Source organism: Pogona vitticeps, chromosome 6 (genome assembly GCF_051106095.1).
Source record: "Pogona vitticeps strain Pit_001003342236 chromosome 6, PviZW2.1, whole genome shotgun sequence".
Classification (NCBI taxonomy): domain Eukaryota; kingdom Metazoa; phylum Chordata; class Lepidosauria; order Squamata; family Agamidae; genus Pogona; species Pogona vitticeps.
The window spans coordinates 10,279,474-10,296,523 of NC_135788.1; the positions used below are offsets into that span (position 1 = coordinate 10,279,474).

The 17,050-nt window shown below is 38.0% G+C and overlaps 1 protein-coding gene across 2 annotated transcripts in view; it reads right to left on the bottom strand.

Annotated features, from left to right (window-relative positions):
• The window catches only part of PTPRN2 (protein tyrosine phosphatase receptor type N2), a 591,206-nt gene that overhangs the window by 560,376 nt on the left and 13,780 nt on the right, over positions 1–17,050 (bottom strand). For both annotated transcript variants that reach the window (XM_073002896.2, XM_078378519.1), the window contains exon 2: positions 8,973–9,023. In XM_073002896.2, the coding sequence (XP_072858997.2) occupies positions 8,973–9,023 (51 nt within the window). The remainder of the gene's footprint in view (positions 1–8,972; positions 9,024–17,050) is intronic.

A 17,050-nucleotide genomic window follows, 5' to 3' on the forward strand; every position in this document is an offset into this window, starting at 1 on the left:
TGCTCAGAGTCCCTTGTCTTCAATAAATCAATCTTATAATTACTTTGAAAATAACATGCAATAGTCTCACAAAACATACATAAGCTGTAGGGATGCTAGAACCCCCCAACCCAAAAAACACACAAACTTCAGCTCAGCATGGAGTTTAGTAGTAACTGATTACAAATAACCTCTTACTTGTAACTGGCTTTTTTTTTAGTAACAAAGAAAACTACATTATATTACAACTAGAAAATAATGAGACATAATATTATTACTTTTGTAGAATAACCATAATGGTCTTTGTCACTCTTCTCATTATGAGGTGTGTAGCCTCATAAAAGAAACAGAGCAGTGTGTCCTGGTTTGTACAGGGCTCCTGCTGAGTGCTGGACTAGTGAAGTGGACAGCAGAAGGTAACTGATGTTTAAAAGGTTGAACGTTGATGAGTTTTGAAGGCTGACTGTAAGAGTGTGGCCTGGTAGATAGACTGATTATTAGCAGATTTTAAGGAATAATAGCACTATGCTCATTTCAACCCATTATTATGCAAAAAAAAGAATGGGGTGTTTCTAACAGAGGAAGGGTGTGTGTGCTATGACCCTTAAACATATGTAATTCTTGATGGATTTTAAGATTTAAATAGGTACAGTATATCCTTTTTTTTAAATGCTATCTTAGGTCTCTTAACTGTGTTTTGTAATACAGATCAGAGGCTTACAGTGTTTGGAATGTATGCAGTGGTTTTCACCTCTTGGTCTGCCTCTGTTTTCAGCTTATGCCCAGTCAGAGCTGGCCCTAGTATTAGGCGGAGTGAGGCAAGAGATTCGGACAGCAGACTTTGGATGTGCACACTACTACAAGACATGGCATTCAAGTGAAACACGCTACAGTGTGTAGCTATTTGAAATGTTTCAAGTAACTAAGAAAGTAAATAGGTTTAGTTACTTTTCAGTGAGGAAGAGGTACTTTGCAAAAATTGCAGTGATAAGGCATAGTAAATACTTCCTAAATTTAAGTATCCAAGCCCTGATGTAACAACAATGCATACTAATACAGTATCATCCAAAGGAATTATGTAGGTGCCAATAAGAATAAAACAAAGCTTACAAAAGATTTGTAAAATCCTTGCAAGACATCTTGTGATCCAGTTCACATTCTAAAGTACGCAGTTCCCCTTTATCTACATGAGTGACGACAGGAGACGACATATCTTTAACCAAACGTTTAGTTTCTTGAGGAGGCGAGAGGAGTATTACAACTTCGGTGGATTCAACAGGACTATTAAACATTGGTACATCATTCCACATTAGGTCTGGGTTGTTCATTATGACATTTTCTCTTAATGTGGCACCATCCCAAATCTCTCGGTTGGTCAGTTTCCTCAAAGGGGTGCTCCAGACCGCACAGACGGTCCCACAACATGGGTGTCTCACCCAATCCCCTTCGTGTTGGGTCCCACCAGTAAGAATAGGTTCTGGACGCTCCAGCTTCTTCCAAGGACCTTTCCCCCTCGGTACATATACTGTCCATTTCAATGGATCCAACTCTCCTAATTGTACTTCTCTTTCTGTTGGGATTGGTTCTAGTGTAGACTTTCCACCCTTCTTAAACCCTTTCTCTTCTCTCTTAGGTACATCAAAGACATACGGCTTTTGCTCACTTTTTTTCTTCACTCTCTTCTTCTTTTTCTCCTCCTCCTCCACTGCCACCAAACTTGCAAACGAACTCCAACTCCTTCCTATTCCCGCCTTTTCCTCCCACTCTTCCATTACTAGCAAACCTACCATTGGTTGTTCTGTTTCCACCTTTTTTTCTTTTCCTCTCCCTCAGTTGTTTGAATCTCTCCCAAAGTCATATTCTGAATCATTGCCCGCACAGTATTTGGTACTTTGTCAGTTCCTTCTGCCTGAGACAATGGAGGGGACAGCTCACTTTCAGGTTTAACCTCCTTAACCGATTCCTCTTCGCACATCTCCAGAATGTTTGCTCTTCCAATTTTAACCAACACTGATGAACTTCACATAAATTCAGCAGTGCACCACTATTTATTCAGATCTTGAAAGCCACAATTTATTCAAATACAATTTTAAATATTAAACCATGCCTTCCTGCAAAGGGTAGGCAATAGCCAGTGAGTTTTTGCTTAATGATATAGTGTGCCATCAGCCAGTACATTTTAATTATGTTTCCTTGCTTTGTTTCATGCCCTTATTTTCTGCAGTCAGATCTCATCTATACCATTCTAGTAATAATTCATTCTATAAAGATCCTTAGCAACTGTCTCCTCTATATACAAACACTATTAGTACTATATACAAAAAATATCAGTACTAATTTGAAAGGATTTTAGCATTGATTCTAAATTGCAGGATATGAAATTAACAAAAAAAGGAACATAGAGATACAGTATTGTAGAGTCTGTACAGGTTTCAACAATATTTAATAGCTTCTATTTTCTACCAATGCATAAAGAAAAATGAAACAAACTTCATTTATTAAACATCATGCAACAATCCTTTGAAAAGTCTCCCCTCAGAATGAGACAGAGGATGAGCAGTAGCACTGATGGGGCACAGAAGCAATGTGAACAGTGGTGGGATTCAGCAGGTTCGCACCAGTTCTACAGAACCGGTAGCTAATGTATTATTGGTTCTGCAGAACCGTTTGTTGGCCTGCTGAATCCCACCACTGATCCTAGCCAGTGGTGGGATTCAGCAGGTTCGCACCAGTTCTACAGAACCGGTAGCTAATTTATTATTGATTCTGCAGAACCGTTTGTTGGCCTGCTGAATCCCACCACTGAATGTGAATGATGGCGGGTTAAACCACAGAAGCCTCTGTGCTGCAAGGTCAGAAGACCAGCAGTTGTAACATCGAATCCACACAACAGAGGGAGCTCCCGTCGCTTGTCCCAGCTCCTGCCAACCTAGCAGTTTGAAAGCATGTAAATGTGAGTAGATAAATAGGTACCACCTCGGTGGGAAGGTAACCATGTTCCGTGTCTAGTTGCACTAGCCACGTGACCACGGAAACTGTCTTCGGACAAACGCTGGCTCTATGGCTTGGAGACGGGGATGAGCACCGCGCCCGAGAGTCGGATACGACTGGACTAAATGTCAAGGGGAACCTTTACCTTTACCTAGGTGATTGGCAGCACACATCCTCCAGCCTCAGGAGTTATTGCAGTTTGCATCACTGCTATGAATATAGGACAGGCCCTTATTTTAAAAATCCCACTTTTAAAATCCCACTAAAAACCAGGCTACTGCACTAGAGATTTCAAAACAGACTCTGATTCTGAAACAATAGGCATTTCTGGAAGAAAAATTCTTGTGCATGTTGTCTGAGACACCATAATGTATCCAACAGCCTTTTTGGGGTTTTAGGTAGAAAGTACTCAGAAGTGGTTTACCATTCTTTTCTTCAGGGGGTATCCTGGGACTGTGCAGCTTGCCCAAGGTTACACAGGTTGGCTCTTCAGGGATGTACAGTGAAGATTCTAACTCCCAACCTCTGGCTCAGCAGAGCCATGCATCACTTTTTCTCTGTATATTAGCATGTGGTTTCTTTGTTAATTTACAATACTGTGGAGTTCGTAACCAGTGGGCTTCATTGGGTCCAGAAATCGGTACAAAATCAGAAGATCTACCTTAGATTAAATTAGGCATCCTTCAGTCTCGAGAGACTATGGTAACATGCTCTGTATGGAGGACTTAGAACAGCATCTAGTGTGGCTGAGAAGGCCAATTTGAGAGTGACAATCCCTTCCACACTGAAGACAAATACAATCTGTCCCCTGTCCAGCTCCCTGATTTGGCTGCTTTCGTGACTGCCTCTTTGCCTCAGCCTGCTGGACAAGGGTCTCTTTGAATTGGGGGAGGGTGTGATGCAACGCCTGCCTCCAGGCTGAACGCTCAGATGTCAGGGTTTCCCATCTGCTGAGGTCCATTCCTAAGTCCTTCAGATCCCACTTGCAGATATCCTTGTATCGCTGCTGTGATCTCCCTCTGGGGTGATTTCCCTGTGCTAATTTTACATACAGGAGATTTTTTGGAATATGACCATCAACCATTCTCACAACATGTCCAAGCCAACGTAGATGTTGCTGTTTCAGTAATGTATACATGCTAAAAATTCCAGCTCGATCTAGGACTACTCTATTTGGAACTTTGTCCTGCCAGATGATACTAAAAATGCGTCGGAAACAACACGTATGGAAGGTGTTCAGCTTCCTCTCCTGCCGTGCACAAAGGGTCCAGTACTCACTGCAGTACAGGAGTGTGCTCAGGACACAGGCTCTATAGACCTGGATCTTGTTATATGCCGTCAGTTTCTTATTGAGCTATACTCTCTTTGTGAGTCTTGACAACATGGTAACTGCTTTGCCAATGTGTTTATCCAGTTCGACATCTAGAGAGAGAGTGTCAGAGATTGTTGAGCCAAGGTACTCAAAGTCATGAACAACCTCCAATTCTTGCATGGAGATGGCAATAGAGGAAGGTGAGTCCACGCCCTGGCCCGTGACTTGTGCTTTCTTCAGGCTGATTGTTAATCCAAAGTCTTGGCAGGCCCTGCTAAAACGATTCATGACTTGTTGGAGGTCTTCAGCAGAGTGGGGAACAATGGCTGCATCATCGGCGAAGAGGAAATCCCGCATGCATTTCAGTTGGACTTTGGTCTTTGCTCTCAATCTAGAGAGATTGAAGAGCTTTTCATCTGATCTAGTTGGGAGATAGACACCTTCTGTTGCAGTTCCAAAGGCGTGCTTCAACATGTCAGCAAAAGTTATCTACCATTACTTTGAAAATAGTATTTGTGAAATTTTCTGTTAAACTATGTTACTAATGTATTGTTTCACTCCAAACAAATGTAGAATGGCATGGGATGCCATTGCACCTAGTCAGGTAACATACAATACTCCTTGTCCTCATATTATTATGTCCTGAATAATTTCCAATTCAAAAGAATTTAAGAAAATTCACCCTGCCATTATGATTTTGAACATCTGTTTTCATATCTCATGACTTATTTCTTTCTATATTAGCACACACCGGGCAAGAAGTCTCCATTGTCATGAAAGCAATCCATATTATTGCAGCCACAGCCTTGAATCACTGACTTTTAAAGACAGATTCACAAGAAATGGGTGACCATATAAAGTCTTTCTCCAGTACACAAACATTTTCTCGATTTCTTGAGAACAGTTTAGAAGTGCTTTACTCATCTTGCGGGGGGGGGGGGCAGAAAGCACATTCTCAGAATAATTTGATAGAGAGAATTTCATTCACAGCTTGGCTTAGTTGGCAGATACATTCAACTGTATGAATGAGCATGAATTTTAAAAAAATCTTTCAATTCAGGAACATGCAACCACTATTATGGTTACTGCTGAAAAACTATAAACTCCAGTGCTGGAAGAACTGTACTGCTGGCTTGAATCAAGAGTAACAAAGCCATAGCCATTCTACAGGTAGAAATCTGCAAACATTAAGGAAAACTATGAAATTATTTTGACGGTTCATTCTGCCCAAATAACCTTAAAATTGAAAATGGAAGCATAATCTTTTTTCTTGCTGACATATCAATGAGGCAAATTTTGCCAAAGATGGCCAATTTTATCTATCTTCCTATCTTATTTTTCCCACAAGTCAAAATCTCATAAGTACTGTTCAACTCAAAAAATATGTTTCATTACTTATGCAAATGAGGAATGAATGGAGCCATCTTTGTTCTGGATGAATGTCACCCATTCAATAAAGAATTTATAATAAAATTGCTTTTTCCATAGTACTGTTTCCCTCTTGTTTTTCAGTCCAAATTAAAGAATACAGTAGAACCTTACTGTTAACTCTTCTGTACAGTAATGTATAAATAATACGTATAAGAATTACCCTCTTCCTTCCCATCCTTCTTAACTGAGAAATATTGTCAGGTCTTTCAGAAGATGCCTCTTCAGTACAATGCCCAAGTTTGTCCAAACAGTGATTCTGACAAAGTGGTTGGTAAATTGAAGTGCAATTACTAGCATGTTGGCCCTCTGCCATTATAGCTGAGACAGAGAGTTTTAAAAGTCTTGAGTGATTTCTTACATCAATTTACTCAAGGTCTTTTTTCTTCATTACATCCTGCCTCTGCATTAAAAACAAGTTATTCATATATCTACTAGGGAAGATCAGTTTTTCAGGTTTACAAGCACTCAGGAAAACAGCACTCTCGTTTGGTGAATCCTTTGGCCACTAAGATAAACATAAAATAATACACTGCTGCTTAACCAATTCTGAATCAGTGGTTTTCAGCAAACTGATAAAATGGTTTATGAAAGAAAATTAACACTGCATGACAGCTATCAGAAGCCATGCAGCAAAAATAAATCAGATTACAGAGGGAAAACATACCCTTTGTCACAGACTTCCTCACTCTTAAGAGCAATTACTACTTTGTACAAAAAGGTTCTGCATCCCACAACTAGAAATGCTATTTTTATTATATTTAGCCAAAGTCTGAATAGTTTTTTCCTTGTGGTGCTGCTGTACAAGTAATTTTGAAGATACTCATAAAACAAATCTAACCTTCCCCTCCCCTTTTAACAGACTAATGATCTGAGTAATCAATATGACAGCCACAGAAGTCCAGGAGTATGGAAACTATTCAAATATAATTAATCACCCTTGTCATGGGGGCCTATACACCAGCCTTACAATAATGCAAATAACAATTTCCTTCACTGTTTCCAACTTGGGGGAAAATAACATGCTGGACAAAAAGTCTGTTCCCACATAAACCTCCAAGCCTTGCTACAGCTTTGTGCGCCTTTCCAGCCTTTATTCGGATTGTGCTGTAAGAAATGAAGTTGTAGGGGTATTGTTTTCATTTATACATCTATTAAAGACAATCTAACCTTACTTTTAAAAGATATCAATCATGAGTATCAGAAAGAAAACATACAACAAAGCGAAGTAATTATGTGAAACACATTTTGAAATAATAAAATCTGAATATCCCAAGAAACAAGTAACAGTCGTTTTATTAGTTATCACATAGGGCCTGAAGGACGGTGGGAATGGGTGTCTGCATATAAGCCCCATCTCTGTGTCTCCACTCCTCCCTAAGGTTCTGCAGACTCTTCACATGTTAAGCAAAGTCTACACAGGAGCTGTAAACATGTTCAACTGAACCACCTGAACTGTTTCTGTGACTGGTACCTTTAATCACAGAAACACTGTAGGGTGTATTCAGTGGCATGTACTTACAGCCCCCAGGGGGCATGCCTTCATCTTCACATTGCCACCGCCTTTTGAGCTCTACATGCTTTCAGGCAAATGCTTAAACAAGGCTTGTTTCTAAATTAGGCCTCTAGAGGAACAGAAGGCTGGGGTATCATTCTAAATATTTCAAATCTGCTTCTGGCCACTATCACCAAAACATACAGAAGAAGCCCTGGATTCAGGTGCACCACAAAACTGCAAACTTATTTCTAAAATGGCAGTTCAATTTAATCCAAAGTAGTATCACAACAAAGCACAATTATTCCATTAACCAACAACACTTCTGTATTGACTGGTTAAAGCATCAGCTTTTTTCCAGTCCTTTGTGGACTGCGTACACTGTTTCTGACCACCTCTAAGAAACCTCTCAACATTTGCCAATTTCGTCCTTAAACATTTGTAACCCACAAGGGATAAAACACCACTGTGAAAGGATCTTACAACGATTTTCTATTATGTCAACCTAACATTTTTAATTAATTTCCAAAGGGATTTCAAAACATTGGGTTCAAAACCAGTATTTCTTTGTAAAATAAAAAAACTGCTATAAATTTCCTTATAATAAATTATAATTTTGACAGCTCCTTCTTGTTTCCTTTCATTTTTCTTGAAATACCGTTCATTGCCTAAGATTATCAGGCCTGGTAATTGAGTAGTGACACTTTGAACGTGAAAATACTAAAAAGTGATCCACTATAATTCATTTTTACTAACCTCCCCTAATAAGAAATGTAATTAAATGTACCATTATTCAGTTACAGCACTTATGTCAGTTAAAACATAATTTAATTTGGATAATTCCATCTTCAAGGTTTAGAAGTTAAAGTTAGGTAGATTTTATACCTGAAGGCAACTTACATTGTACCTCAAGTTCTCCATCATCTTTCCCATCTACTGCACTGAAATTAACATGTTCTGCTACACAGATACAATACCACAATCATTTTTCTCCAGCCAAACCAATTATAATATTTGGATGAGAGCCCAACAAGCCTTTTAGTCCCAGACAATACAGTATGAACAACGTAGTAAGAAGGAAATGGTGAAACATATAGAGTGTGCCAGTCCAAGATTTCCAGAAACAGATGAAAAAGTATATTCATAGACTGAAAAGTTACTGTTATGTTCATAGATAAAGAGGTAAGAAAGAATATTCACAGAATCCATGCTACTATCTTCTATTCAATTATCAGTTCATTTTCATATAAAACTGTGAGTGATGTTTTGGGAAATGGATCTGGTCAGTCTGCACCAAAAAGCAAATTGCTCATGAAGCATGTGCAGTGGCTGCTACCTAGATGAGCATATTTACATTAAAATAATATAAATATAATATTTATATTATTTTGATTATTATTACTTAAATCTTGTTGGTTCCTCGTGTTTTTTTATTTTATAACTATTATGTTTATTGCTTTGAATTGTTCTTGTTGTCTTATTTGTTTAATAGAAATGAGATGATGGTGGAATTTGTAGAAGTAGAGAGGTGCCAGGGTATGTAAGCATCAGCGTATTTATAAAGAAGCGAAAAGAAAGATGCTTCTTTTCTTCATTTGAGAAGCAATGGATTCTACAACATAATAATCACTGTTAGAGAACATGTGAAGTGCTTGCATAATGAGTGCTTTGCTTAGTGAAATGATTTTCAGCTATTCACACATGCATTGAAGTGCACAAGTTACTGTAAACTGCTCTCCCAAATGTAACAATTATTCATATACTTACCATTTATGCATATTTCAAAAGATTTACAGAGGTCATCCTCAAAGAGGCAGCCTAGAAAGAGAAAAATAGAAGAAATATAGGTACATTATATACTTTGAAAAAAAACAGGATGGTCTCAAATTGTTGCAAATGGAGTTCACCTCAACATTTCAGACTATAAAATCTCATATTTGTCATAGACAATTGTTAGAAAAGAATACAGTGTTCTGAACTGGGCAATACAGAGGCCAAGAACATAAACATAATAATGCTAGATTTGAATAGCAAAATATATCGATTACAAAAATCATCATCAAGTGCAGAGATCCCAAAGACTGATTTCTTTTGGCTGAACTGTTATATCTATCAATTACTGTGCTGGGATCCAAATCCGGAAAATAGATATGGCCATCTTGACAAAATCTACATGAACAAACTACTTAGTCCTTAGCAATTTAAAAAATTTTAAATTTCATGTGTGGGGGAGACAGCTTCCAAAAGCAAAGAAGGAAGGATGGAAAGGAGGAAGGAAGGGAAGGGAGGAAAAAAACAAGAGATATACAAAGTTGTTGCTTTATAGTCTCAGTTCATATGCCACTTTTGATAACTATCTCTTTGTGGTTTAAAAACTGCCATTAAGGTATACCTCATTATCACATTTTCCCAATTGTCTTGGTAAGTTAAAGTTTCATATACTCCCTAGGATAAGTCACAACAAACTGAGAAGATGAAGATCATGACAATGTTAAACTTACAGCCTTCAGGTCTAATTGGAACATCTTGCATTGAAGGAAAAATGTTATACTTTCAAGCTTATGTCTGAACCAACAATGAGGTTGTGGTGGTAAAGCAACTCACTCCCCCACCCCAAGTACTTTTTCTTCCACAAAGATCAGTGCACAAATCCTTCTAGAATGTTGTAACTTTCTGAACTAGGAAGTCTATGCTGTATACTATTAACAATTGTCCACAAAAACTGTTCCTTTAATTTAAAGTGTGGTAATGGCCTACAAAGCCCTACACAACTTGAGTCCATGCCACTCTCCCTTAAGATCCTGCCCAAGTTTTACAATGTTTGGGAAAGTTCATTCGTTCAGTACCACCATCTTCTGTGGCATATTTGGTGGGAACATCCAATAATGTTTACTCCAGAACTCCCCACTGAGAGAAGCTTAAATGAGCCCTCTATGTTGTCCATTTTTATTGCCAAGGAAAATCTGGCTGGATAGTGTTTACTTTTTAACACTATTTTCTCACTGTGGTTTATCAATCAATCAATCAAAAACCTTTATTGGCATTAAAACTAGTAACCATACAATCAAGATTATACTTTCCATGGCAATAAGATAAATATGGTCAAGTTATGTCAAGGCTCCTTGAAACAGTTAGCCTAGTTAATTACAATAGCAAGATATTGAGCTACATGCTCAGTCAAATCAGGTTGTTTATCTGCAAACATCATTCAGATTAAACTCTCAGGGGAGCCAGAGAAATCTGAAATAACAGAGTAGTAATTGACGGAGCTCGCTAAATTTAGGGCAATGAAGAAGAATATGTAAAATTGAGTCCAGTTCCGCTAAGCAGTGCTTACACTGGTGGTTCTTAAAGGGGATGTTACGATATCTGCCAGAAAGAACAGCTGAGGGAAATATATTAAATCTGGCCAGCATAAATGCCGGCCGCCACAGTGGGTTAATGAGATTGGTGAAATAATTGGCACCAGTTACAGACAAAGGGGCAAACCATAAAAACTAGGAGAGCAAATTGAATTCAAATCAGCTGTCAGAGTTTGAAGTTGAATGTCCCAAATTCTTTGGTGGATAATATGGTAAAGTTGAGTTTCTCCACAATTTGTCAGGGAGTTCAGGTTAATACCTATGGAAGTGATGTTAGAGTTAATAAAAGAGTACCATGTGAAGATAAAGGGATCACTTAATAAATCAGTCAAAAGGGATTGGGAAGATTTCTGAAAGTGTAAACGAAGCCAAAATTTAATTGTGGATAACCAGGCAAGGGTAGTTGTAAAATGAAGCTCAAGTTCACTTAATAATGTTACAAGTCTAATCATATTCGGGATGCCTAAAATCTTGTGCAGAAAGAGGGCAAGTATATGGTCTATCCTGTAGTTAGATGCCGTAATCCAGACAGGCACCCCAAAGAGGAGCTGGCTAGTGATTTTCACATGGAAAACCTAGAGAGCAGCAGGGACATACTGATGTCCACTATGGAAATGGAAGCAGACTAAGGCAGAAAGTTGATTCATAGCCAAAGAAATTGCCACCTTACCATGGTAATACCAGTTCAATTTGTAATGAAACAATTATCAAAACAAACAAATCTCAAAAAGATTTCACTTGTTCTATTGGCTTCCCATTTATTTTCCAACTGGTAGGTTTCCAAGATTCGGAGAATATCAGGATCTTTGATTTCTCAGTGTTAATGGTTAGATCATTATTGGAGCAGAAATCAGCAAAAGCTGAGAATAATTGTATAAGGCCTGACTTTGTGGTAGATAAGAGAACAGTATCGTCGGCATATAATAGCAATGGAACAGAAGATGAATTCATCCTGGGAGCATGATGTTCAATTATGGCAATATGGTCTGTAGATCTGACATTAATAAATTAAAAACAGCAGGAGCAAGGACACAGCCTTGTTTAACTCCTTTAAAGATTGAGATATCTTTGGTCAGAAGACCTTTATTATTGACTCGAACTTGGCAACTATTGTCAGAGTGAAGTTTACGTACCAAGAACAGCAGATGAGGGTCTATTCCTTTGCTGGCCAGTTTATTCCAGAGCAGAGATTGATTGATGGAGTCAAATGCTCCTCATAGGTCAATAAAGGCAACAAAAAGCTTCCCATGGAAATGAAGATAATATTTCTCAGCTAGAAATGCGAGAGTGAGCGAATGTCGAGGATCCCACTTGGAAGACCATCTGTTATTTACCAGGCAGGCTAAGATCAGTCATCCACTCCAAGAGATATTTCACTAGATGCTTAGCATATATTTTACCAAATATTAAAAGTAAACTAATCCATATACTGTACTTGGATTGTCCTTTTAAAACACTGGAATAATGATAGAAGTTAACCAGGAATCAGGAAAAATACCAAAATGGTCAATAAGAGTGAAAAGATGGGCCAGAGGTTTCGCCCACCAGTGCGGATTGTTTTTAATTAAATCAGTCGGGATCCCATCTGGTTCCGGAGCTTTCCCTGATTTTAATGAGGCGATAAGTTCTAAGATCTCCTGTTTTACTACTGTTAGTTGCTTTGAGTGCCGTTCATTGACAGAAAGCCAGAGTATAAAGGTAAAAGTTGAAAGCCTGTCACTGACTATAGCAAGACACATTACAGTAGATCCACTGAATCAGTGGAGATTTGGTGAGTCAATTCCATAATTTCCACTTATTCAAATGGATCTTCTCCACTTGCAGTCTATTTAGTCTAACTGCAACTCGAGTAAACCCGCATGAATCAGTGGAATTTACAGAGGAAGTGACTTACCAAACCCCCTCTGATTCAATTGGCCTATTTTAGTGCAACTTACCAGGCAATCAACAGAATTTCAGACAGAATAAGTTAAACTTTGATCAACTTTTGCATTATCACCTAAGATGCACTCAGTAATCACACAGAGAACTAATTATATAATGCTGCACGTTCTGTATTTCAACAAAAGTGGTCTGTTACATGCTGATTAGAATGAGGGGTCTGATGCAATTAACTAGAGGATCTATGACAGGAATAGCAAAGTAAGAAATACTTGTTTCTTGTGAAAAAAATAGGTTTTTAAAGACCTCCAAATCTCCTTGAGAAACATGATATTTCAATTAAGATTTCACCCAGCAGTCAAAATGCTAATTTAAATATAAATTTGTTTTTGTTATTGCTATAACATTAAGAAATGCCATATTTCATTTTAAACACCACCCATTAACTAAAGTTGATGATAGTAATAAATCATGATGAAAAAGGAAAGCAGTATCATAGACTGCAATATCTTTACTAGATTCACCCACTACCAGCTCCCTTATCTTCCATCAAAATACTACCTCTCAATTAGCTTCCGGCTAAGCAAAGTAAAAGCGTATGCAAAAGTTCTCTTAACCCAGAAGAACAAGCCATAGTATATTTTCCCTCCGACATCCATTCTACTGAAACACCACTCTGTAAATCTGGGATATACTGAGATTAATCTAACAAATCAGAGTTCTTTTTCTCTTCGTTTTGCAATAGACTTCTTAGACACTATCCTAACAACAACCTTTGAAAAGACTGTTGAACCATCAATCCAGTATCCTGCCCATCAGCTGCTACACCATTCCATTATTCCCTTGGCAAAGAGATGGCCAATTTATGTCTCTCCTTTAAAAAGCTGTGCCATGCTTCATCATACTCATTATGATAAGCCACATTCAATCCAAGAGGTCACTATACACACATTGTTTTCAGTGTGATAAGAGTTGCCTCTCTGTGACATAAAATAGTTTCCATCTGGTAGCTATAATGCAGTTATACCCAATACTGCAGAAGGAATGAATTTACTGTTCTACAGGAGCAATGGGACCCTTGTACTGTTCCACTGACCATTACTCATTCCTAACTGGCATAAAACCCTTGAATTTTTGTGAAAGCGGAAGCAAACATGCAATGATGCTAATGAAGTATAAGCATTTGACAGATCATGCTACTTTTCTTATAAAAATATGTCAATTTAGCAGGTGTTAGTGCCAACACCATTTATTTTTGCATCGATGCCACAATGCTCAAATATATGGTGACACATTCTTAAGCATTCAAGATGGTATAGAGTTGTAGCACATATTCTTAAGTACTAAAATAAAAGAGGAGTGAAATTATTCAATGCAAACACTCATAGTAGTAACAATACAGAATTAATAAAGCAAATATACAGTATATTGCAGGGCAAAATCAAATAGTAAAAGAAGCAGTCATAAAATTAAGTAATATAACATAACTCAGATGACCTACAAAATGACAAACTAAAAGCAGCTACAAAATCTACTGGAATGGTCGGAAGAACCAACCAGCCTATCCAAAGAACATCAAGGCTAATCCCTGCTTACCTTCTCTGAAGACAACATTCCATATACAGAGCACCAAATTTCAAAAAGGACCAACACCTGCCTAGTTACAGCCAGCATACAGATTTTGAGATGGATCTTCGTGAACAAAAAAAAGGCTTCATCTGGTTCATATGGCAGAGGGCAATCCTTCAGATGATTTGGCATTAGGCCATATAAAGCTTCTGGTAGCCATTGTAACTACTCATGGGTCACTAACAGCGGTCTTTCTGGTGTGTGTGTGGGGGGGGGGGTCCAAATCTTCCTGGGGACAGATGAAAGGGCAGCATGATAAATAGGACACAGATTGTATCTAAGGCCTCCACCCCTGCTGAGTGAGGGATTTTCTATATGAACATATATGGCCTCCCTGACCCCTCTCTCAAACCACCTATCTTCTTGGTCTAAAATGAGTACATCTTGGCCATCAAATGAGTGTCCTTTGTCTTTCAAATGAAGGAACACTGCTGATTGTGGCCCTGAGCCATTGCCCCTCCTGTGCTGGGCCATTTTCCTGTTTAGTGGCTGTTTGGTTTCTCCAAAGTAGAGCTCTGAATGCTCCTCTTTGTATTGGACCACATACTGTATACTATGTTGCTCCTGATGTGTTTTGGTATCCAGTCTTTTGGGAGGACGAGTCTCTGCCTTAGTGTGTTTGTGGGTTTGAAGTGCATGGGTATGTGGTATTTACCAAAAATCCTTTTGAGCTTTTCAGACAAACCCACCACGTAAAAAATGACCAGGTTCTTCCATCGGCTCTGGGTCTCATATTGTTCCATTGTCCTCCTGGGTCAGGACACTGCCTTGTTAAAGGCCCATTTCATCCACCATCCCCAAGAACATTAGGACCACATACACCAGAAAGATCACTGTTAACAACCGTTAATGACCCATGACAATGGGTGGTGAAGGACTGCAGAAGTGAGATTATCCCTCACTCCCAGTCCTTTGTCCTTCTAAGAAGCCTATTCAGACCAGGGGGAAGTGAAACCAACATGGAGGATATATCAGGTATCTCCTATTAACTCTCCTCAGACTGAAAAAGCTACTTGGATGAGTAGCAAAACATTTCAACCTAACAAGAAAGAAGTCCAGTTGCAATGATTTAATTTCCAGATAACCTCACTTGGATGACTGAGAATCCTAACAGATATATTGCCTGTTTAAATGATCACCTGGCCCAGATTCTAAATGTTATTTAAAAAAGGGAATGTAAGGCCTCATACAGGCCTCATATAACAAATGGTCACTGTTTGGGCCAATTTTTTTACAAGAAATGATTCTTTCCAGTGTGAATGAGTGAAGCTATTGACACTTTGACAGAGTATTACAGATCTATAAATTAATGACTCGTCCTTTCCCAGTTAATTAGCTGCAATTCTGGAAAAGCTCTGCCCTAACTAGTTTGCAGATGGCTGAAATCTGTTTGTCTTATGAAAGCACTAAAATCATCTGGTGGCACCTTAAAACCAACAAGTCTTTGGCATAATAAACTTTTTGCTGCAGCCCACTTTATCAGACACACAGGATTGATTCAATTTACAGATTGTTGTACATATGCCTGGGTGTGAGGATATAATTATTCGGGTTGGGAAACTGAAATGCAAGAAGTAGAAACTTAATTAAAGTGTAGTAATTGGCTGGTAGCACTGATATCTAATCATAGTTGAGACTGTTAACAATTATTGCTATGAGGAGTAAAACAGACAAAGAAAGTTAAGGCAGGATATGATTTAATTATAAGTAAATAATGTGGCAAAATAAATAGAGGTAGGATATCATTTAATTATAATAACTTTTTAATCTGTATCTTCAAAAGTATTCACACCATGTTTCTCCCCATGACTTTTATAGTTTGTCTTTACTTTCCTCACAGTCCCATAAACTCTATGACAGGATGTTACTCTGGATCTGTAAGGTTTTTCCTGTAAGTAAAAACTGATGGCAAACCACCCAACAGTTATTCAATGCGAACATCACCAGAAACCCCTCGGTATGACAAAATATAATTATGTATTTTTATTATTATGCAATTAATATTCTGAATTAGCTTATTATGCCAATAGGACTTCTTAATCTGCATAATTAGGTTATCCAGATTTTAAGAATTGGAATATAGGAAGCCTAGTTGCATGGTAGTTATACTGTTTGATGAAAAGGCAACTAAATAAGTACTAATGAGAAATAAAGAGATTGGAGAGCTGCTGAATGAATTCTTTGCATCTATCTACAGTCTAGAAGATATGGGTTCCATACTTCAACTAACATTTTCATGAAGAGTTCAGGCTTCTTCATTTGTATCAAACATATGTCTTTCTAAGTTATCACACAGTTTGAAAAAAATGCAAAAAATTAAATCAAGACACATCAAATATGAAATAGAACTAGGTAGATTCAAGTCACTAAAATCTAAGATTAAGGAGCACCCATATTGGTCCTTATTTTGCTAGCAGCTAGCAAAAATTTTGCAGTCTGTGCTGTCAACTGTTTTTCTCAGTTTTCATGGAAAAATAATAAATAATTACATGCAATCAAGTCACTTCTGACTTACTGTGATCCCTTTCAGAGTTTTCTAGTTATAGAGTACTCAGAGGTGGTTTATGTAGTTATGTACATATCACATGAGTAGCCTGTTATGGAAATAATGGTCTGGTACCCCACAGCATATGCACAAGTGCTGCAACCCTATCTTCACATTTTTCAAGTATATTTACTGTATCCTTAAATGGCCTTCAAGTAATGCTGAAAACATTAAGGGAGTCCAGCAGAACCAAGACAGATAGTAGTCACAAAATATTAAGTTCTATACTTCATTGCTGAAATCAAAACAAACCAGATTCAGATAATCAAGATATCAAAAGAACTCAAATGTGAAAATTATTATTATTTATTTGAATAAGTACTAGACCACTCTAGGCGGCTGAGTAGAGATCTAACAAAATAATGTGTCACTCTGAGACCCATTCTGTACAGAAGCATTCTGCACTAGAACATGGTAATGGCTGACAT